Source organism: Oratosquilla oratoria, chromosome 9, assembly GCF_046742065.1.
Source record: "Oratosquilla oratoria isolate Oo_2021 chromosome 9, ASM4674206v1, whole genome shotgun sequence".
Classification (NCBI taxonomy): Eukaryota; Metazoa; Arthropoda; class Malacostraca; order Stomatopoda; family Squillidae; genus Oratosquilla; species Oratosquilla oratoria.
The window spans coordinates 25681293-25705834 of record NC_134785.1 but is presented as its reverse complement, the minus strand read 5'-3'; the positions used below and the strand labels follow the sequence as shown (position 1 = coordinate 25705834).

The following is a 24542-nucleotide window of genomic DNA, read 5'->3' as shown; positions in this document are numbered from 1 at the left end:
GATATAGCCCAAGTTGGAACAAATACATCCAAACATGAATTTGAAGCTATGATCAAATGGAGAGTAGGAGATGGGACCCTATGAACACTATTCCTTTCCTGTATACTACAATTAAGTAAATATAAACTTCAGCAACCTCCTCAATGTAATAAGCAACCTCCCCTGAAATAAACAATATGGTCACCCTCCCTCCAAACATTAACACAGGAAATTATACATATCTTCAATTCATACCACTTCCCAATAAAGATCACCATATAACTAGATGGAAAAATACATCCTATATACAATAAAACCCTCATAAACTACTAAAATGCAAAAGAGCAAGAATACAGAGGAATTAGAGAAAAATTTAAAGACCTCCATAGATCAGTTTCCATCCACACAGTGCAGTGGAAGCAGGCCAGCAAAAAATATATTACAAGAGGCTATAGAAAAAATATGACCCCAATTACACACACATACTTCAGATCTAGTAGATCATGTGTGTCAAACCTAGCTTTTACTCAAGTGATTGATGTACTGCAGGAGAGAGAGGTGGGTGGACTGTGAGTACCTTGTCCTACAGAAGACTTTTGATAAAATGGATAAAAGATTTTTTTAACCTCTTCAGTACGGGCCAAAATCTCGTGGGCAGCATGAGCTGCCAGACGTAAGATGTGTCATAATAATACTCGCATCATAAAATATAGTCACCGCTTATATCGATCGTTCTATCTTTCACCCGTGAATTTTGATAACCATAGAAAATGTGATGAAGACAGTTTAGAGAGTATGTCATTACGCAGGGGCAACTACAATAAATATAATCAAGACGCCGATATGGCAGCCTCGCGTATCCACTTGCTCCTCATGCCGCCTACGTATGCGGCACCGTATGGAAGGGGTTAACCACTTCACTCCGGGACTTAAATCTCGCGGGCACAGCCAATGCCAGCCGTACGACGTGTCGTAATAATACTCGCATCATAAAATATAGTCACCGCTTATATCGACCGTTCTCTCTTTCACCCGTGAATTTTGAAAACCATAGAGAATGTGATTAAGGGGGTACGCGACACCTGGAGGTCATTTTCTAAAATATTTAGAGTAAAGAGCTGAAACTTCTCAGGTAAATAGGTATCCATATTGCCTACATTTTAGGGGAAGCAGAATGATTTATGTACACATGTACACATGTACACATGTACGTATACCAGTAGCGACATTTAAAAGTGCGCATCACCATAATACGTAGACCAATTTGTTTTATATTTTGGCTATGATTAGTCAGTAGGCACACCTAGGGCCGGTCATTGAGTAATTGAACAATTTCCTTTATTCTTTTGCATACAGGCATTTCAATTTTAATGTCTGGCAAAAATCGTGAAAAATACAATTTTTTTGCTCGTTTCCATTATTACTCCGAACTCTTTCATCCTATTCAAAATATTCGAACGATCGGCCCTAGCAGTTACTAAAAGTAATATTCCCTGTAAGTTTCATCTAAATCTAATGTATATTAGATTTTTTATGATTAAAAAAAAGTAGAAAAATATCGAACGGAGATATGGCAACTTGAAATATGAATATATCTGTAACTTGCTTATAGTTTCACCAATTTGACTGATTTTTTCATGGCTTAATTCTTATTATATAATAAGTAAGTACAGTAAAAATTATCAACATATTTTAATTATAAGTACTTTAAATACTGAAAAACTAAAGTATAATTATGTCACAGTAGTGACGACGCACAGACGACAACATCATATAATTTGCTTTTTTGCACCTTTGGCGGTTTCTTCATATGAAACCTCTCTGCTGGGGGTCTTCAGGGTATCTAAATCATTGGAAAGAGGTTTATTTTCCAGTAGTGGGCGCCTTCTCTTTCCTCATCAGATTCCCCTCGCCAATCTATGTTGGTAGGGCACCCCCTCCAGCATCATATGATGTCCCTTCTTCTTTCTTCTTCCTGTATAGCCTTGATCTTTTTCCTCTTGCTTTCTTCTTTGGATTTAATCTTCCTCTTTGAATTGTTTAGTCTAATGTTGTCCTTTACCTCTGTCACCGTCACAGAGGTGCAGGTGAGGGCGGTGGTGGAGTAAGAGGTGGTGAGATCTTTAGTCGTCTTTGACTGCTTGCCATCTTTAACTGCTGTTTTTTGTCATTGTGATGTTCTTTTGTTCTTTTTGCTACCCATGATGACTGTACTAAAGAGTAATATGTACTAGCTAAAGTAATAGATTGCAATGAGAGCTCATGAGACATGCGTACTTCCCTTTTCAGAGCTAGCCGGTAACTAACGCTTAGTTTCGCACAAAGTTGGCGAAATATTCTCCCTCCACCTTCCTCCCTTCCCCTCCACAATCGTATTGGCCGTTGATACACTGGGCGAGTGTAAATTCAATCAAATATCAACGTTATTTGCTGCGCCTGAAGGTCCTAAGTGGTACGCCTCCTTCTAGTGTGGGTTGCGCCTTTAAATCTGTCCCTTTACTCCTCACCCAGGACCTTTAAATTGCGTGCGGCTGGAAAATTATTTGTCGGGATTTATTTCTAAGTGGTATACGAACATTTTGAACACAGTTTTGAAAAATGCCATATCTTGACCAAATTCACCCCCCCAGGTGTCGCGTACCCCCTTAAGGGCAGATTAGGGAGAATGTCAAAACGCAGGGGCGACTACAATAAATATAATCAAGATGCCGATATGGCAGCGTCGTGAATCCACTTGCTCCTCATGACGCCTACGTGTGCGGCACCGTATGGTAGGGGTTAAAGGGAAGAGATACATGCAGACAATAGTAAGGGATAAGATGTCAGAATGGAGAGCAGTAATGAATGAAGTTCCACAAAGCTCAGTGCTTGCACCAATAATGTTTCAAATCAATACATATACATGTACCAAAGCCTTTTTCCCACTTACAAGGGAGGTAGCCAAAAAAACAAAGGCATAAAAACCACTCCCACCCATTCCATCCCCAACATACTCCACTCCCCTCCACCCCCTTTCCTCCCTCTTATCTTGGCACTTCCTGGATGACAGGTCATCCCTGCATCTTGCCCACTGCCTTGGGTCAGAAGCAGTGTGGCAAGACAAAGCACATCCACAGCAAGATACATACATACATACATATACCAAGGCTTTTTCCCCCTTCCAAGGGAGGTAGCCAAAAAGGGAAAGGCACAAAAACACTCCCACCCATTACATCCCCAAATACACTCCACACCCCTCCCACAGCAAGATAGCTTCATTAAATCAACAACCCCACCTCCTCTCCGTCCCCTCGGGCAGCGTCAATTTATTTCTCACACATACTCCCTCACCCCCCATCCCCCACCCACTCCCCCTCATGCATCACAGCATCATCCATACACAACCATTCTCCATTCACGCCTATCTTCTGTCCTCTCCCGCTCTTCATCAACAAACATTCCCCTCTTTCCCAATGCCTCTTTTATATCATCCATCCATCTCCTCCTAGGTCAACCCCTCATGTTCACTCCTTCCAACTCTCTTTTACTACTCTTCACATATTGTTTCCACGTATCCAAACCATCCCAATACTCTTTCATCAACCCTATCTCTCAACTCCCTTTCCAACCCCATTCTCCTCCTCACCTCCTCATTTCTCACACTATCTAGCCTAGTAACCCCTATCATACTTCTCAGGCACCTCATCTCAAACACATTCAAACTCCTCCTCTCTTCCTCTCTTATGTTCTATGTTTCTGCCCTGTACTGGCTGGTGAGGTTATTTGATGTTTGTTTAAGAGAGGGTAGAGTGCCAAAGGACTGGAGGTGCCTGTATAGTTCCACTTTACAAGGGAAAAGGGGACAAGTGTGAGTGTAGTAGTTTCTGAGGGATCAGCTTGTTATGCGTAGTTGGGAAGGCTTATGGGAGGGTCTTGATCGAGAGGATTAGGAGAGGAACAGAGGGAGTAATTAGTGAGGAACATGTGGGTTTAGGACAGGTTGGGGTTGCATTGATCAGATTTTTGTGGTAAGACATATGTGAGAAGGCTTTAGGAAAAGGTAAGGATGTATTTTGGGCTTTTATAGATCTGGAAAAGGCTTATGACAGGGTAGACAGGAAGGCTCTATGGGAGGTACTGCAGATATATGGGATAGGAGGAATGCTATTAAGAGCAGTCAAGGGTTTTTATGTGAGTAGTACAGTGTGTGTTAGGATTAGAAATGGAGAGAGCGGTTTGAGGTAAAGGTGGGATTTTGTAAGGGATGTGTAATGTCGCCCTGGCTGTTCAATTTATAAATGAATGGGATGGTGTGAGAGGTAAATGCAAGGGTAGTGGGTCAGGGATTGGAGATGGTTAAGAAAATGAAGAAAAGTGGGAGATAAGCCAGCTGTAGTTTGTTGACAACACTGTGCTTGTAGCAGGTTCAGAGGAGGGATTGAAGAAGTTAGTGACAGAGTTTGGGAGGGTGTGTGAAAGAAGTAAGGTGATGAGATGTACAATGGGAGAAAGTGGCACCATTCTGGAAATGAATAGTTTTAGATACTTGGGTGTGAATGTGGTGGGAAAGGGAGGAGGAGCAAAGGTAGAATGTAGATTAAGAGAAGCGAGTAAATGCCTTGGGGGATTAAAAAGTGTAATGAGAAATAGACATTTGGGAATGGATGCTAAGAGGAGATTGTATGGAGTGATTGTGACAACAGCACTGTATGGGGCAGATATATGTATATAAATTATCTATAACTTAAAAGATTTAGAATGCTCAATATCTCATTGTACACATATGATACTTACTTTTTCAACATCAACAGGGCACCAAGCAACAGCTGTCACTTCCCAGGAGTGTCCTGTAAATTTAGCTACTGGCTTCCCTGGGCTGTCTGTGAGCCATATGTATGCACAACTATCACTTGATCCACTCAACAGGAAGGAGCCACATGGACTCAAGCAAGATTTAACAAAATAGGTTGAATTTATGTGTCCAGTATATTCTGCAACTAAAATAAAGAAAAGAAAAAAAGTTAGTGTATGTTTATCTGTGTACACAAATATATATACATATATATATATGATCCTCTTCAGCAGATAAGAGGATCACAGTAAGTGATCGAAATATATATATATATATATATATATATATATATATATATATATATATATATATACATACACATACATACATACATATACCAAGGCTTTTTCCCCCTTACAAGGGAGGTAGCCAAAAAGGAAAAGGCATAAAATCATTCCCACCCATTCCATCCCTGAATACACTCCGCACCCCTCCACTCTCCCTCTTATCTTAGCACCTCCTGGATGATGGGTCATCCCTGCACCTTGTCCACTGCCTTGGGTCCCAGTGATTAGATACATTTTAACAACCACAATGCACTTTAATTCTAAGCCATCAAGGCTGACATGATAGCCTAGTTGGTAAGTCACTACTGCACTTGTCATGAGGATGCTGGGATTCATGTCCTTCACAGTATCGCATTTCAATTTCTGCATGTCGGCCTTGATGGCTTAGAATTAAAGTTGTTGTTGTTGTTCCCTAGACTGTCTGTCCGAGCAGTCCCGTCTCCCCAAGGAATGCCACAGCCAAAACTGGGTTTTCCCACAAATCCTTTATAGAGTGTATGTTGTGTTGTTTGCGTGCATGATTGTGTATAATGCAGTCTTCCATTATGTGTTGTATGGTATGGGGTGAAGTGTTACATCCTGGGCAGCTGTTCACAATGCAGTCATCCAGACTCTTCTGGTAGCTTAGAAGTGCTGGGTGGTGGCCGCACCGCAGTCTGGCCAGGTGGACTCTGTTCTTTCTTGGGAGAGAGGATTCAGAAGGGTGGATATCAGGGGGTCTGGCATGCAGCAGTGTGTTGTCTTTCAGTGTGTTAATGGAGCGGTGAGTGAATTAAAGTGCATTGTGGTTGTTAGAATATATATATATAAATATATAAGCATATACTAAAAGGTCTTTTCCCTTTTATAAGGAGGGAGCCAATCAGAGCACATCATCATTGTCATTAACTGGGGGCATATGCCAAGAAGCATGTTCCTTCACTCACTCAGCAGCACCATTTCCCACAGTCTTTCTGAGCAAGCCCCCATGCACCATCCCATCCCACTCCAAACAACTCCTGACATGTTTGATCAACCTGTCCACTTTGTCTCCTCCATCAAGGGTTGTCTCTTGTGGAGACAATTCTGTGAATGAGATCAACATTAGGAAAATATACCACATGTCCAATACCCAGAGTTAATGTTCATGAATTATGCTGGTTACTGGCCTAGACTGGGTCTCACAGTTTCTAAAAATACCTTGAAGGATTGACATTACCTATGATGTTATGTACTCATCAACCAAGTATATGGTGTTGTCAATATTTATGCAGGACTAAGAATTGAATCTTCAAATCCCTTGTGCTCCCTGTCTTACTGTATGACATGGTTACTGAATGCTGACTTCAAGAGGCATCTCGATGTATTTGGTACCAAGTGCCTTCAGAGAATCTCTCCCTTAATACTCACTTCCAGCCTGCTGCCACTTTCTCCCCTTCTACAACTTATCACCCACATTTATCTTCAACTTCCTTCTTTTGCACACCTTCCCAAACTCTGTCACTAACTTCTTCAATCCCTCCTCTGACCCTGCTACAAGTGCAGTGTCATCAGCAAACAACAGCTGGCTTATCTCCCATTTCTCTCCTTTTTCTTTAACCATCTAATCCCTGACCCACTGTCCTTGCATTTACCTCTAGCACCACCCCATCTATGTATAAATTGAACAGCCAGGGCGACATAACACATCCCTGACAAAATCCCACCTTTGCCTCAAACCACTCACTCTCTCCATTTCTAATCCTAACACATGGTCTACTACTCTCGTAAAAACTCCTCCCACAGAGCCTTCCTGTCTACCCTGTCATAAGCCTTTTCCAGATCCATATAAGCCCAAAAAACATCCTTCCCTTTTCCTAGAGCTTTCTCATATCTGTCTTACCACAAAAATCTGATCTACACAACCCCTACCTGTCCTAAACCCACACTGTTCCTCATCAATGACTCCCTCTGTTCCTCTCCTAATCCTCTCAATCAAGATCATCCCAACTACACTTAACATGCTGATCCCTCTCAAACTACTACACTTACACTTGTCCCCTTTTCCCTTATAAAATGGAACTATACAGGCACTCCTCCAGTCGTCCAGCACTATACCCTCTCTTAAACAAAAATTAAATAACCTCACCAGCCAATCCACCATCAATGGAAGAACTAAATATAATAAACTCGAGACAATTTGGATTCAGACAGGGAAGATCATGTAACACAAACTTAATCTGTTTCTACTCAAGACTAATAGATACAATACAAGAAAGGCCTTTTTATACTTTCCTAGACTTACAGAAAGCCTTCATCAAAGTACATACATACATATACCAAGGCTTTTTCCCCCTTCCAAGGGAGGTAGCCAAAAAGGGAAAGGCATAAAAACACTCCCACCCATTTCATTCCTAGATACACTCCACACCCCTCCCACCCTCCCTCTCATCTGAGCACCTCCTGGAATAAAGTACCACACCAAAAAATTTGTAAAAAAAAAAAAAAAAAAAAAAATGGAAAACATAGGAGGTATACAAGGTAAATTACTAAAATGGATAGATTTCTTGTATGGCAGAAAAATGAGAGTAGTGCTCAGAGAAAAGAATTCAGCTTGGGATGAGGTGATTAGTGGAATTCCATAGGTATATTGGCTCCAATAGTTTGCTATTTATGTGAATAACATAGATGAAGATGTGGAATGTTACATGAGCTTCTTTGCAGATGATGCTAAATTGCTGAGGAAATATAATAGTGAAATAGATTATGTATCACTACAGGGAGACCTAAGCAAGGTCTGGAAATGGAGTCAGAAGTGGGAAGTAGACTTCAACATTAAGAAATGTAGCATAATGGAGTTCGGAAAAAAAAAAAATATATCAGAACAATATAAAATCAGAACAAAGGAAGTAAAGAAATTGGGATCTGAAAAAGACCTGGGAGTAATTATCACAAATGACACATCCCCTAATAAACAGAAACAAAACTGTTGGAGAATCTTACCTATTTAGACAAAGAAATGGTTAAAAAAAATACTAGTCATCATGAAAGGCATGGAAGTCCTTGATAGAGAAGACTTATTAAAGTGGTATAAAAGAAAAACAAGGGGACATGAAAAGAAACTCAAAAGGGATAGTTATAAAAGAGATCTGGAAAAATATACATATATATATATATATATATATATATATATATATATATATATATATATATATTTCCACATAGTGGTGGATGTCTGGAATAAATTGGACAAAACAATAGTGTATCAGTGTATGCAAACACCATACAAGAATTTAAGAACAAAATAGATGTTGCAAGATACAAGACAGGTCACTATGAGTATAGCTCCCCTTCACATATAGTACAGCTAGGTAAATACATGATGATGTTAATGATATGGTTTAATGTCACACACTTCCCCCCTATCAGAAGCCTAGGACGGTGCCCCTCACAGAGGGCTTTAAATACATGCAAAACATAAATTTGTTCCCTAAGTGACCTATGGGGCCACCTGGTGGTTGTTGTTGGTTACCTGGGAGCTAAGAGTTTCCTCCAATAGATCTGGGGCAACAGACTGATTAATATGTACAGTATAAACATTTATTAGTCATGAGCAAACTTCAATACTAACCTGGTTTTTTAGCCATGTTGATGAGGTCATATGCATAAATAGTATTATCCATGCATGAAACATAGAGAGTATCTTGGTGTGGGGACAACTGAAGGGATGTAAAACCTCTGCGTGATGAATGCCCTGGATGTTCTAGTAAATATTTACACTGAGGGTCCCGTCTACCACCAATATGATTCTTGTGAGTCTTCCGTAGATCCCAAATTTTCATGAGACTGAAAAGAATTGAGGCTGGTTAAGAAAATTCTGCATCTAAGGCAAAAATTATTCTACAAAGAAAATATTCTTTAAAGGTGTGGTCTGTCAAAAATCTAAAAATTACTGGAAAAAATCAGTATCGTATGGAATTTGGCTACCAATTACATATGCCAGTCAAGGGGGGATCCAGATATGTGGAGTTTCTGGATATACAGTTTTAACGTATGTGAGATTATTACAACCAGTTAAATATAATAATAAAATAATGTTAAGGCTGTGAGTTGCAATAATGGGCATATCAGAAGTTCATTGAACTGGAATGGGGAAGTGTTCAGATGATGTCTTGTTCATTTATTCAGGAGGGGAATCTTATGAGAGAGGAGTAGGGATTATGACCAAAGAAAGTGCAAAAGCTGTCATGGGAGTTTGGCCAATCTGTGATACATTAATTCCAATCAAAGTAGCAGAGAACCCCATAAATATCAACCTTATGTTTATGCACCAACAACTACTCATGATGAAAAAGTGGAGGAATTCTATGAGAAATTAGATGAAGTAAAGAGTCATTGTAAAGACCCTAAACTTAACACTGTAATGGGTGACTTAAATGCAAAGGTTGAGATCAAGGAGACAGAATAACAACTGGGAAGTATGGTCTTCAAAATGAAAATGATAGAGAAGGGAAACAAATAGACTGGTATAGAGGCAATAGCCAAGCAATAATGAACATTTGATTTAGACAACATCCAAGACAAATCTGGACATGGAAAAGACCTGGAGGGGAATACAAGAACCATATTGACTACTCATACATCACCTTTAAGCAATTTAGAAGTGTAGTAACTAATGTTAAGACCTACCCAGGAGCTGATTGTGGTATAGGATGCAACTATGTATCAGTTGTGGTGATGGTGAGGGTGAAGTTAAAGGTGAAAAAAGACCAAAGTTAGAAGAGATTTGAAGATTTTGAGAGAAAATTAAGAAGTAAAAAGGGAATTTAGATTAAAGTTGCAGAACAGATATGAAGAACTAAGTGATGAACAACATAACACAATTGATATTAATACAAAATGGGATTAGCTTAAAGAATAACTCAATGAAACAACAAAACTTAATACATACATACACATACCAAAGGCTCTTTTCCCCCTAACATGGAAGGTAGCAAAAAAGCCAAAACTTAATACGAACAGAAAATAGTCTCAGGAAGAAAAAATGGATAACAAATGACTGTTAATCTCATGGACAAAAGGAAAAAGTGGATGAAAGTAAATTAGACTCTGAAATAAAGAGGAAATATACATCATGGAAAGAAGAATGGATTATGGAAAGAAGCCAAGAGATAGAAAATCTAGAAAAAGTGAACTCACAAATGATGTAAATTAAAGAGAGATTACAGGAAAAAGAGGTCCACCACGAGGAAGAGTGATCCAAGATGAATATGGGAACATTTAGACAGAAATGAGATATTCTAAATAGATGAGGAAAATACATTGAACAATTATTTGAAGATAACAGATGAAATACCCCAGACACATGGAAATGACTGGTCCATCAATGTTAAAAGAGGAAATAAGATCAGCAGTTAAGAAAATGTGAAAAGGAAAGCAGAAAAGGAAGATGGAATTATTATCAAGATGGTGGAAGCTGTGGGGATTTTGCAACTGAAAAGACCACTCAATTATCAAACAATATTTATAGTTATTCCAAAGAAAGCTGGCACAACTGAGTGCTCAAAGCACAAAACAATTACCATCACGAGCAAGACTGGTAAAATAATACTGAGAGTAGTATTGACAAGAATCAGAGGAAAACTAAATATAGAAGAACAATATGGTTTTCAAAAAGGAAAAAGGAACAAGGAATGCAATTTTTGCACTTAAGAATATACTAGAGAGGGCAATAGAAAATCAAAGAAATACACATGTGCTTCATTGACTTTGACAATACATTCAACATGGTGAGATATGAAGACCTATTAAAAGAAAAGAGAATTGACAGTAATGACCTGCATGTTAACAGAAACCTATATTGGGACCAAAGAGCAGATACAAGAACAGAAAAATAAGTCAAAACTAGTGGATATCAAGAGAGGGCTGTGTGCTCTTGGCAGGCTTGTTTACTTTATACTATCAGACCTCACCCAACACAAGTTCACCAAGTATGAAATTCATGTTTATACGAATAGGTAAAATATCTCAGCATTTGCCAAACACGACCATGATTCGTGATGGCACAACTTGAATAGCCCACTGAGTCATGTTGTGCACCAGTGTCTGGAGAGGGTCTGGGAACCTAACCTATTATTTCCCGTAAGACCTGTTGTTCACCCAACATGACTTTTGCCCTACACAACAGGCTAAGGAACCTACTGCTCATGTTGGGCAAGATATGACTATAATCAATGTGTAATAGATGAGATTAAAGAATTAGAAGGAATAAAGATAGGGAGGAGGAATATAAATAACTTAAGGTATGCCAATGATATGGTATTGATGGTTGAATCAAAAGGAAGACTACAAACACATGTTTTCAGGAGACATGTGACAGAAAAGAGCTAAAGATATACATAAATAAGATCAAAGTAATGGTAGTGATGAAGAAAAGGTAAAAATTAATATAGATCATACTAGATGGGAAAAAGCTTAAGCAAGTTCAATATTTCAAGTATTTAGGTAGCATAATCACTAAAGATGGAGGATAAATGGAAATTAGAACACAAATAAGTATAACAAAAACAGCATTTGGAAAACAAGAAGTTTTTAACAAACATAAGTATGAATTGTAACTTGAGATTAAGTTTTTTAAAAAGTTTTGTGCGATTGATGCTCACTTACTGGTGTGAATCATAGACAACATGGAAATGAAAAAAAAAGACTCAAGGCAATGGAGATGTGGTGCCTTCAAAGAAAGATGAGGATATCATGGACTAAGAGGGTAAAAAATGAAGAGGTTTTACGAACTAGAACAAAAAGATCACTGATAGGAACCATCAGAAGTAGACAACTTTCTTAGGCCATATTATATGAGCAGGACAACTGGAAAAAATCAGCCTACTAGGAATGATTGAAGGGAAGAAGGCTTGTGGTAGAGAATGACAGACATATATGAGTAGCTTACTGCAGAACTGGCTCAAGATTGGAAAATATGAAGTCCATGATTGCTGACATCAAAGACATACCTTGGTAAAGTAAGAGGTTATTCCCACTCTCGAACCACACACACCACCACTGTTATCAAAGAAGGTATACAATGCATTCAACAACTTAAATAGAGAAGCTACTATACACATCATCAAAATTAAATGCCCAGTACTGGCCAGGTATGTGGAGAACACATACAGAGAACCTGCAAACCTATTTGTCACCAACAGGGTTGAGAAAAAAGAAATGAAAGTGGAGATCATCAAATCCATGGAAGGCACCACTCAGGGAGACCCGGTGGCCATGACAATGTACGCGCTCAGTCTTATGCACCTGCAGCAGAAGATACAATGTGAGGACACTAGGGTCAAACAGGTAGCATATGTAGATGATCTCATGGGGGCAGGAAAAGTAGCTGATTTAAAAAGTGGTGGGATCTGGTGTTAGGACATGGCCCTGGCTTGGGTTACATCCCGAATGCAAAGAAGTCTGTCCTCATAGTGAAGCTAGAGTACTTTGACAATACCAAAATCCTCTTTGAGAACAGTGACGTGAAGGTAACAAAAGAGGGGGAAGACATCTCGGTGCAGTGATCAGCTCAGAATCCTTTAAAAAGCAGTATGTTGAAAAGAAAGTTAACAAATGGATGGCGGAAGTTAGGCTTTTAGCCAACTTTGCAAAGACCGAACCGCAGGCGGCATATGCCACATTCATATATGGTGTTAAACATAAGTGGAACTACATATTAAGGACAGTAACGAACATCACCGACCTACTAAGACCCCTTGAAGAAACCATCAGAAATGAGCTAATACCGGCCATCACCAATGGACAGACATTAAATGAAGAGGAAAGAAAACTCACTGAACTTCCACCTAGAATGGGAGGGCTAGGCATCTCCAACCCACTAAACCTTGCCGACATAGAACACCAAAACTCCATGAAACTCACGTCCTCCTTGACAAAAAACATCATGTCACAAGATCAACGGAAGGAGACTAACATGGAGGAAATCAGAGAAATTAGAAGAAACATTTCAAAAGGAAGGGAGGAGAGGCAGAAAGAGGAACTTCAAGCACTTCTACCTCGGCTATCGAATTGTATAAAGAGAAAGATAACAATGGAGCAGGAAGTTTGGGTGCCCAATTGGCTGACAGCACTACCAATCAGGGCAAAGGGATTCACCTTAAACAAAAGAGAATTCACGGATGCCATTGCCCTGAGGTATGGATGGCCACTGGGAGGGCTGCCTAACAGATGCTCCTGTGGTGTACAGTTTACTACAGACCATGCAATGATATGCAAGCAGGGTGGATTCATTTGCATGCGACATTAACCTCTTCAATACGGGCCTTAAATCTCGCGGGCAGCAGCCAATGCCAGCCGTACGACGTGTCGTAATAATACTCGTATCATAAAATATAGTCACCGCTTATATCGATCGTTCTCTCTTTCACCCGTGAATTTTGAAAACCATAGAGAATGTGATTAAGGGCAGTTTATAGAGAATGTCAAAACGCAGGGGCGACTACAATAAATATAATCAAGACGCATATCCACTTGCTCCTCATGACGCCTACGTATGCGGCACCGTATGGAAGGGGTTAATGAGGTAAGAGATCTCACTGCCCAAATGCTTCAAGAGGTGTGCAAGGATGTGACTATCGAACCAACATTACTCCCACTAAGAGGGGAGAACTTAAGATACCGCACATCCAACACATCAGATGAAACAGGAGTGGATGTCAGTGCAAGAGGTTTCTGGACACGGGGACAACTGGCTTTCCTTGACATGCGAATATTTGATCCAATGGCCCCCTGTTACAGCAACCTAACCAATGAGGCATCTCACTCCCGGAACGAGTATGAGAAGATCAGGATGTACGAAGAGCGTATACAGAATATAGACCAGGGCTCATTCACTCCTATAACCTTCGCAACTTCAGGTGGGATGGGTCCTAGAGCAAAGGCATTTTATGCTCGGCTGGCAGAGGTGATGGCTGAAAACAAACAACAACCAAAAAGCGGTATCGTTTCATGGATGAGATGTAGTCTGTCATTCTCACTCCTAAGATCAGCCCTCTTATGCCTGAGAGGTGCCAGGTCCCCACCGCCCAAATCAGCACATATACAAAACCTAGATTTTGAGCAGACGGTAGTTGACAGTAGGATAAATGAACTTTTGTATTAGACATTATTAAAAAATAAATACATACATATACCAAGGCTTTTTCTCCCTTACAAGGGAGGTAGCCAAAAAGGAAAAGGCATAAAATCATTCCCACCCATTCCATCCCCTGAATACATTCCACACCCCTCCACCCTCCCTCTCATCTTAGCATCTCCTGGATGACGGGTCATCCCTGCACCTTGTCCACTGCCCTGGGTCAGAAGCAATGTCGCAAGTCACAGCACATCCACAGCAAGGCCGCTTCATTAAATCAGCGACCCCCCATGCAGAAAAGGAGAAGACGGGGAGAAATCCCTTCGGGCTGTGTCAAATTTTGCTCACACATACTACCTCACCCCCCATCCCCCCACCCATTCCACCTCATGCATCACATCATCATCCATATACAACCATTCTCCATTCACCCGTCTTCTGTCCTCTCCCGTCCTTCCTCAACAGAAATTCCCCTCTTCCCCAAGGCACCCTTCACCCCATCCATCCACCTCATCCTAGGACGTCCCCTCATGTTCACTCCCTCCACATCTGCCTTCCATACCTCTTTTACTAGTCTTTCTTCACTCATTCTTTCCATGTGTCCAAACCATCCTAATACTCTTTCATCAACCCTATCTCCCAGCTCCCTTTCCACCCCTGTTCTCCTCCTCATTTCTCTATCTATCTAGCCTAGTAACCATCATACTTCTCAGACACCTCATCTCAAACACATTCAAACTCCTCTCTTCCTCTCTTATGTTCCATGTTTCTGCCCCATACAGTGCTGTTGTTACAATCACTCCTTCATACAGTCTCCTCTTAGCATCCATTCCCAAATGTCTATTCCTCATTACACTTTTTAATCCACCAAGGCATTTACTCGCTTCTCTCAATCTACATTCTACCTCCACCTCCACTCCGCCTTTTCCTGCCACATTTGCATCCACTTCCTCCAGTCACTCTCCCTTAATGCTCACTTCCACCCCTTGTACATCTCATCACCTTACTTTTACCCACATTTATCTTCAGCTTTCTTCTATCACACACTCTCCCAAACTCTGTCACCAACTTCCTCAACCCCTCCTCCGATCCTGCCACAAGCGCAGTGTCGTCCGCAAACAACAGCTGGCTCACCTCCCACTTTTCTCCATTTTCTTTAACCATCTCCAATCCCTGACCCACTACCCTTGCATTTACCTCTCGCACTACCCCATCCATGTACAAGTTGAACAGCCATGGCAACATAACGCATCCCTGATGAAGTCCCACCTTTACCTCGAACCACTCACTTTCTCCATTTCTAATCCTGACGTAACCTCTACTACTCTCATAAAAACTCTTGACAGCTCCTAGCTTTCCTCCTATCCCGTATATCCGCAAAACCTCCCACAATGCCTTTCTGTCTACCCTGTCTCCTTTTCCTGATCCATAAAAGCCAAAAAAACATCCTTCCCCTTTCCTATAGCTTTCTCACATATCTCTTTCCACAAAAATCTGATCTACACAACCTCTACCCGTCTTAAATCCACACTGTTCCTCACCAATTACTCCCACTGTAATATTAATAGTAGTAAAAGTAGTAGTAGTAATAGTAATAGTAATAATAGTAGTAGCAATAGTAGTAGCAATAGTAGTATTAATAGTATAGTAGTATTAATAGAATAGTAGTATTAATAGCAGTATTATTAGTATCAATAGTATCAATAGTAGTATTTATAGTAGTAGTAATAGTAGTAATAGTAGTAGTAATAGTTGTAATAGTTGTAATAGTTGTAATAGCAGTTATAGTAGTAATAGTAGTAGTAGTAGTAACAGTAGTAGTTACAGTAGTAATAGTAGTAGTAATAGTAGTAGTAATAGTAGTAGTAATAGTAGTAGTAATAGTAGTAGTAATAGTAGTAGTAATAGTAGTAGTAATAGTAGTAGTAATAGTAGTAGTAATAGTAGTAGTAATAGTAGTAGTAATAGTAGTAGTAATAGTAGTAGTAATAGTAGTAGTAATAGTAGTAGTAATAGTAGTAGTAATAGTAGTAGTAATAGTAGTAGTAATAGTAGTAGTAATAGTAGTAGTAATAGTAGTAGTAATAGTAGTAGTAATAGTAGTAGTAATAGTAGTAGTAATAGTAGTAGTAATAGTAGTAGTAATAGTAGTAGTAATAGTAGTAATAGTAGTAATGGTAGTAATAGTAGTAACAGTAGTCACAGTAACAGTAGTCACAGTAACAGTAGTCACAGTAACAGTAGTCACAGTAACAGTAGTAACAGTAACAGTAGTAACAGTAGTAGTAGTAACAGTAGTAGTAGTAACAGTAGTAACAGTAGTAGTAGTAACAGTAGTAACAGTAGTAGTAGTAACAGTAGTAACAGTAGTAGTAGTATTAGTAGTAACAGTAGTAACAGTAGTAACAGTAGTAGTAGTAGTAGTAGTAGTAGTAGTAGTAGTAGTAGTAGTAGTAGTAGTAGTAGTAGTAGTAGTAGTAGTAGTAGTAGTAGTAGTAGTAGTAGTAGTAGTAGTAGTAGTAGTAGTAGTAGGAGGAGGAGGAGGAGGAGGAGGAGGAAGTTAGGATTCTAGCAAAGACCAAATTGACCTACTAAGACCCCTTGAAGAAACCATCAGAAATGAGCTAATACCGGCCATCACCAACGGACAGACAATAAATTAAAAGGAAAGAAAACTCATTGAACTCCCACCTAGAATAGGAGGGCTAGGCATCTCGAACCTGCTAAACCTTGCTGACAAAGAACACCAAAACTCCATGAAACTCACGTCCTCCTTGACAAACAACATTGTGTCACAAGATTAACGGAAGGAGACATGGAGGGAATCAGAGAAATTAGAAGAAACATTTCAAAGGGAAGGGAGGAGAGGCAGGAGGAGGAATTTCGAGCACTTTTAGCTCGGCTATCGAATGGTATAAAAAGAAAGATAACAATGGCACAGAAGTTGGAGCATCCAATTGATTGACAGCAATACCAATCAGGGCAAAGGGATTCACCTTAAACAAAAGAGAATTCATGGATGCCACCATTGCCCTGAGGTATGGATGGCCAATAGAAGGGCTGCCTAACAGATGTTCCTGTGGTGTACAGTTTACTCCAAACCATGCGATGATATGCAAGCAGGGTGGATTCATTTGCATGCGATATGAGGAGGAAAGGGATCTCGCTGCCCAAATGCTTCAGGTGTGCAAGGATGTGACTATCGAACCAACATTACTCCCACTAAGAGGGGAGAACTTCAGGTACTGCACATTCAACACATCAGATGAAGCAAGAATGGATGTCAGTGCGAGAGGTTTTTGGACACGGGGACAATTGGCTTTCTTTGACATGCAAATATTTGATCCGATGGCCCCTTGTTACAACAACCTAACCATTGAGGCATCTCACTCCCGGAACGAGTACGAGAAAATGAGGATGTACGAAGAGCATAAACAGAAGGTGGACCAGGACTCATTCACCCCTATAACCATTACAGCTGTAGGTGGGATGGGTCCTAGAGCAAAGGCATTCTATGCACGGCTGGCAGAGGTGATGGCTGAAAAGAAACAACCAAAAAGCAGCATTGTTTCATGGATGAGATGAAGACTGTCATTCTCACTCCTAAGATCAGCACTCCTATGCCTGAGAGGTACCAGGTCCCCACTGCCCAAATCAGCACATATAAAAAACCTAGATTTTGAGAAGACAATGGTTGACAGTAGGATAAATGAACTTCTGTATTAGGCTATAGTATAAATAAAAGTAAAAGAGTCGTCAACCACAGTCATTGGCGGGAGAGAGGCCAATGAACTGTGTGGGAGACAGATCCTGATTGCTTCCACCACAGAGTTCCATGAGGATGGAGGTCGTGTCTTTAAAAAAATAAAAATAAAAATAAATTAATAATAAAATAAAAATAAAAAAAATTATAATATTAGTAGTAGTAGTAGTAGTAGTAGTAGTAGTAGTAGTAGTAGTAGTAGTAGTAGTAGTAGTAGTAGTAGTAGTAGTAGTAGTAGTAGTAGTAGTAGTAGTAGTAGTAGTAGTAGTAGTAGTAGTAGTAGTAGTAGTAGTAGCAGCAGCAGCAGCAGCAGCAGCAGCAGCAGCAGTAGTAGTAACCGCAGTAGTAGTAGCAGCAGCACCAGCAGCAGTAGTAGTAGCAGTAGTAGTGGTGGTAGCAGTAGCAGCAGCAGCAGCAGCAGCAGCAGCAGCAGTAGTAGTAGAAGTAGTAGTAGTAGTAGTAGTAGAAGAAGAAGTGATGGTAGTAGTAGTAGAAGTGATGGTAGTAGTAGCAGTAGTACTACTACTACTAATTCTATTGCTAACACCACTATCACTATTACTACTACTACTAGTAGTGGTAGTAGGAGTAATAGTTGTTACAATAACCTAACATTGAGGTGTCCCACTCCCAAAATGAGAACGAGAATATCAGGATGTATGAGGGGCACATAAAGAATATGAACCAGGGCTCATTCGTTCCAATAACCTTTACAACTTCTGGCGGGATGGGTCCAAAGGCAAAGGCATTCTACACTCATCTAGCAGAGGTGATGACAGGAAGAAAACAACAATCAAAGAGCAGTATTGTACCATGGATCATTGAGATGTAGACTATCACTCTTACTCTTCAGATCAGATCTCCTATGCTTGAGAGGTACCTAGTCACCACCCTCTAAATCAGCAAACACAAAACCTCAATTTTGAGCAGACTGTAGTAGAAAGTAGGATACATAAACTTTTATACTAGGCTTCATTAAAGTAAAATAATACAAAATATAAAAGGTCAGTGGATTAGTCATTGGCAAGAGAGGGGCCCCTGAACTGTGTTTGTGGTAGACAGATCCTGTCTGCTTTTGCCATACAATTCCACAAGGATGGACGTCATTAAAAAAAAAGAAAAAATACATATATATTTTGTTGTCATTTTCACACATGAAGAACTGATAATCAGCAATGGTACCCTGTCTGCAGTATTGACTGCATATAGGAATCTGCTCAGTGTCATGCAGCTGATACTTTAGGGTCTATGTGGGGTACCTTTACAGACCAGACCAACACATTATTTTGTCTATGTTAGAGGAAATATCTGCTCAGAGAAATTATGCTACTTTATTGTACTGCCACTGTCCCTCCATTATGCTCTCCCCCTCCACACTTAATACTGTCCTATATTAATTCTCCAAATACATATTTCCATTTTCGTCTACCCCTGTATTTACCTAGTTGTATCTAACGGCAATGGAAGCTACACTCATGGTGTCCCATCTCTGTATCTCGCCATATCTAATTTCCTCTTAAATTCTTGTATTGTTTTTGCACACACTATTGAGGTCAATCAAAGTGGCATTTACTTATATGGATGAAGAAATGATAAAGAAAATACTAACTACACTAATAAGACCAAAACTTGAGTACGCAGCATCACTTTGGACACCCAGTACCAAAAAGAATATTAAGAAACTAGAAAGATTACAAAGAGCGACAACCAAACTAGCACCGACTCTCGCCAAACTAACATATGAGCAAAGACTATCCAAACACCTACCAACTCTGGAACAAAGAAGAGAAAGAGGAGATTTGCTGACTATCTACAGAATAATGAAAGGAATGGAAGTTTTAGACAGGAACGACCTGTTAGTGTGGGACAACAGTAAAACGAGAGGACACAGAAAAAAACTGAAAAAAGATAGTTATAGAAAAAACTTGAAAAGGAACAGTTTCCCACACAGAGCAATTAATACATGGAACAAATTAGACAACAAAACAGTATGTGCAAACACTATACAAGATTTTAAGATAAAACTTGATGCACAGAGATACAAAGACAGGTCACCACGAGCATAGCTCCCCTCCCGTATATTACAACTAGGTAAATGGCAAGTTCCATACATCCACCACTCCTTGGGGAAAGCTTTTTTTTTTTTTTTTTTTTCAGGCCTCTTCTATAACTGTCCTTTTTTAGTTTCTATTCATGTCCTCTTGTGTTTCTTTCCATGTCCTCTTGTGGATGGAGTGACCATGAGGGGGCAACTGAGGATGAGATGGATGGATGGGGTGAAAGGGGCATTGAGCAAGAGGGATATGTTTGTTGAGTTAGGAAGGGAGAAGGCAGGAGATAGGAGTGAGTGGAGAATGGCTATGTATAGATGATACTGTGTTGCAAGGAAGGGAGTGGGTGGGGGATGGGGGGTTAGGGAGTGGTTATGTGAGAAAGATATTTTGATGCAGTCCAATGGGATTTCTCTCCATCTTCTATCTGCATGAGGGGACAGAGAAGGGGTGTCACTGATTAAATGATGCAGCATTACTGTGGGTGTCCTGTGTCTTGCTGCATTGTTTTTGACCTAGGGCAGTGAGTGGGATATTGGGGTGACCCTTCATCCATGGGGAGCTAAGATGAGAGGGAGGAAAGGGTGATGGATGGGGGTGGAATGGGTGGAGATAAAATGGATAGGAGAGGGTACATACCTTTTGACTTTGGCTACCTCCCTAGTACGGGGGAAAAAGCCCTTGGTATATGGATGGATGGAGTTGTTGCTGTTATTCCCTATACTGTCTGGCTAAGGAGCCCCATCTCCCTGAGAAACACTACAGCTGTAATGGGGTTTTCCTACAAATCCCTTATTGAGTATATGTTGTGTTGATGGCAAGCATGACTGTGTACAATAATCTTCCTTAACCCCTTCCATACGGTGCCGCACACGTAGGCGTCATGGACTTAGATCTCGGTGGCAGCAGCCAATGCCAGCCGTACGACGTGTCGTACTAATACTCGCATCATAAAATATAGTCACCGCTTATATTGATCGTTCTCTCTTCACCCGTGAATTTTGATAACCATAGAAAATGCGATTACAAAAGAATTAGAAAGAATGTCATTATGGAGGGGCGACTACAATAAATATAATCAAGACGCCGATATGGCAGCCTCGCGAATACACTCGCTCCCCATGACGCCTACGTGTGCGGCACCGTATGGAAGGGGTTAATATGTTGTATAGTATGGGGTGAAGTATCACATACTGGACAGTTATTTGTGATGCAGTCATCCACCCTTTTCTGGTAAAGTAGAAGGGCTGGATGGTAGCCACACTGCAGTCTGGCCAGGTGAACTCTGTTCTCTTGGGAAAGAGTGAATTCAAATGTGGATATCAGGTGGTATGGTGGCATCTATATGGGACCCCCCACCCCCAAACCCCCAACCCTAGATGGAGAGAGTTGGGGGCCAAACTGTCACAAAAAAGCCCTTACAACCCATGCAGATGGCACAGATTCCTGGAAGCAGCTTAAGTTACCCTAGGAAGTGCCACAGTAGTAGTAGCAGCAACATCAAAACAGTTCTTAGGCAAGGTATTTCTTTAGGATTAGTTGTTTGTTTTTTGTCTTGTTTTTTGTGAACAAAATTATATAATGACAGCTGCTGGGTCAACAGACATGAAACATCCTGATCACATTCCCATTAAGTTTTAGTGAGACATAACATAAGTAAACTCACCCATCCGATGCTCCTGCAGAAACAAGTGTATATTCATCTTGAAACAATACAGCTGTAACACTGTTATTTGCCAGGGAACCTCCACTATGTGCTGACCTCCTTCCAAAACCTGGTGATGGAGCAGATTTACCAACTGAAAATAAAATAAAGTGTCCAACACTTAGTACTTTAAATTTGCAGCACATAAGGATTTTGCATTGATTAATTCCATATCTTTATATAACTTAGAGAAATCTCTGGACATTAATGGTACAACCAATCTCCTCAATTCAATTATCTTGTTTATTCTCTCACAGCATATGGTGCTAATTTCATCACAAACTTCAGGATGTTGTTCTGGCAATAATAGGTTAATGTAATGATATATACTCATACATACACCAAAAGGCCCTTTTCCTTTATAAGGAAGGTGGAGGTGCCCACCAAAAATATCCACCCAGCCTTCACCCATTCCACAAACTCATTTGTTTTCTTTTTATCTTAGTTCTTTGTGGGTGAATGATGGGCCATCAATCCCCACCTGCTGCCTGGGTCAGAAACAATATTGCAAGGCAATGCACCACAGCAAGATTATACTGGTTTAACCACACCATTTCATTACACAGTGACCCTCCCCCATCATCCACTAATGAGAATAGAGAGCAGATAAGGAGGAATCCTTTTAGGTAATATTAATTCATTGTCCAGTCCCACCTATCTCTTGTCTTCTCCCATCCCTGTCCGACAGACATTCCCCTTTCACCCCATCCATCCATCCATCCCATTTTCAGTCTCCCCCTCAAATTCATTTCATTCAATGCTGCCTTCTACACTCTTTTTACTGTCTTTAATCATTCTTTCCATTCCCCAAACTACATCAGTTTTCTTTCATCAACCCCATCTGCCAATTCTCTTTTCATCCCCACTCTCAACTTCACCTCCTTATTTCTCACTCTATCCATTCTTGAACTCCTCTACCACTTCTTAGACACTTTATCTCAACCACATTTAAACTCTTCCATTAAATTCAAAGTCTTTGGCCCATAGTGTCATAGGCACAATCATACCTTTATGTAATCTCATTGCATTCATGTTGAGATATCTATTTCTCATGACAAATTTCTATCCTGTAATGACATTTACTTTCTTTTCATGAGAGTGGCAGTTGCCGACAAGACTGACAAGTTAAACTCCATATGAGGACGGAGCCTTTATTTGTACGACGTTTCACTTATTACAGCTTTTTCAAGTACTTGAAAAAGCTGTAATAAGCGAAACGTCGTACAAATAAAGGCTCCGTCCTCATATGGTGTTTAACTCGTCAGTCATTTACTTTCTTCCCTCATTTCAATGTTTACCGCCACCCAAGCACCTCCATTCTTTGCTACATATGACCCTAAATACCTAGTTCTTCACATCCTTCAGACTCTCTCTTTTAAGGTTCACCTCCAATTCACTGTCACCCTCTCCCCTTACGCATCTCATTACCATAATTTTATCCACTTACTTTCATTTCCTCCTATCACAAGCCCTCCTAATCTTAATCACTAACTACTACAGACCCTCCTCTGACCCAGCCACAAGCAGTGTCATAGAAAGAATGAGTGAAGAAAGATTAGCTTAGAGAGTGCGGAAAGCAAAGCATGGGTGGAGTGAACTTAAAAAGGGTCAAACAAAAATGAGATTGATGGATGGGGTGAAAGGGACTTTCAGCAAGAGGGGAATGTCAGGGAAGGGAAAAGGCAAGGGTTAGTGTAAGTGGAGAATAGTTGTTTATGAATGATGTTCTGATGCAGCCAAAAGGGATTTCTCCCTGTCTTCTCTATTTTCCACATGAAGGTAAAAGTAAGAACGGTCACCATATATATGAAGCATAACTGCTGTGAATGTACTATGTCTTGCTGTTTTGCTTCTGACCTGGTCAAAGGCCAGAAGACTAGGATGACAATGGTCTAAAATGAGAGGGAAACAATGGATGGTGGATGGGAGTGAAATGGGAGGGAGTGGGTGCATCATTGGCTGGCTACTTCCCTTATAAGGTGGCAAGGCCCTTGGTATACAGATAGATAGAATGTCCTAGTTTGTTTAAATAAGCTTGGGAGTTCTTCATAGCTACTTTGTTATTGTTATGCTGAGCTATTACCATTATCTATTGATGGAACATAAGAGAGGATGAGAGCAAGAGTTTAACCCCTTCCATACGGTGCCGCACACGTAGGCGTCATGGACTTAGATCTCGGTGGCAGCAGCCAATGCCAGCCGTACGACGTGTCGTAATAATACTCGCATCATAAAATATAGTCACCGCTTATATCGATCGTTCTCTCTTCACCCGTGAATTTTGATAACCATAGAAAATGCGATTACAAAAGAATTAGAAAGAATGTCATTATGGAGGGGCGACTACAATAAATATAATCAAGACGCCGATATGGCAGCCTCGCGAATACACTCGCTCCCCATGACGCCTACGTGTGCGGCACCGTATGGAAGGGGTTAAATGCGTTTGAGATTAAATGCCTGAGAAGTATGGTAAGAGTTACTAGGCTGGATAGAGTGAAAAACAAGGAATTGAGGAGAGTGGGGGTGGAAAGGGAGCTGGGAGATAGGGTTGATGAAAGTATTGGGATGGTTTGGACACATGGAAAGAATGATAAGAATAACACACTAGTTTGTGAAATCATCCAGTCTAATCTATTTGAGGAGACTGACAGTTATGAGGAACACGTGAAACAATCTAAACAGTCCATTGTGGCTTATGAATCACTTGGAGGCCCACTATACTCTCTGGCAAAAAACTTACAATCATGGTCCACACACTACAAAAGAAAAAGCTGTCAAAATAGCTTCAACATTTAAAAGTGAAATTAGGGAAAGCCTCAAAAACTCAGA

General features: G+C 40.3%; 1 protein-coding gene across 1 annotated transcript in view; it reads right to left on the bottom strand.

Annotated features, from left to right (window-relative positions):
- Positions 1–24542, bottom strand: part of l(2)dtl (WD40 domain-containing protein denticleless) — a 54741-nt gene that overhangs the window by 7063 nt on the left and 23136 nt on the right. The window contains exons 5-7 of the mRNA XM_076190125.1: positions 21672–21804; positions 8687–8901; positions 4753–4955 (exon numbers count right to left, since the gene is read on the bottom strand). Coding sequence (XP_076046240.1) covers positions 4753–4955; positions 8687–8901; positions 21672–21804 — 551 coding nt within the window. The remainder of the gene's footprint in view (positions 1–4752; positions 4956–8686; positions 8902–21671; positions 21805–24542) is intronic.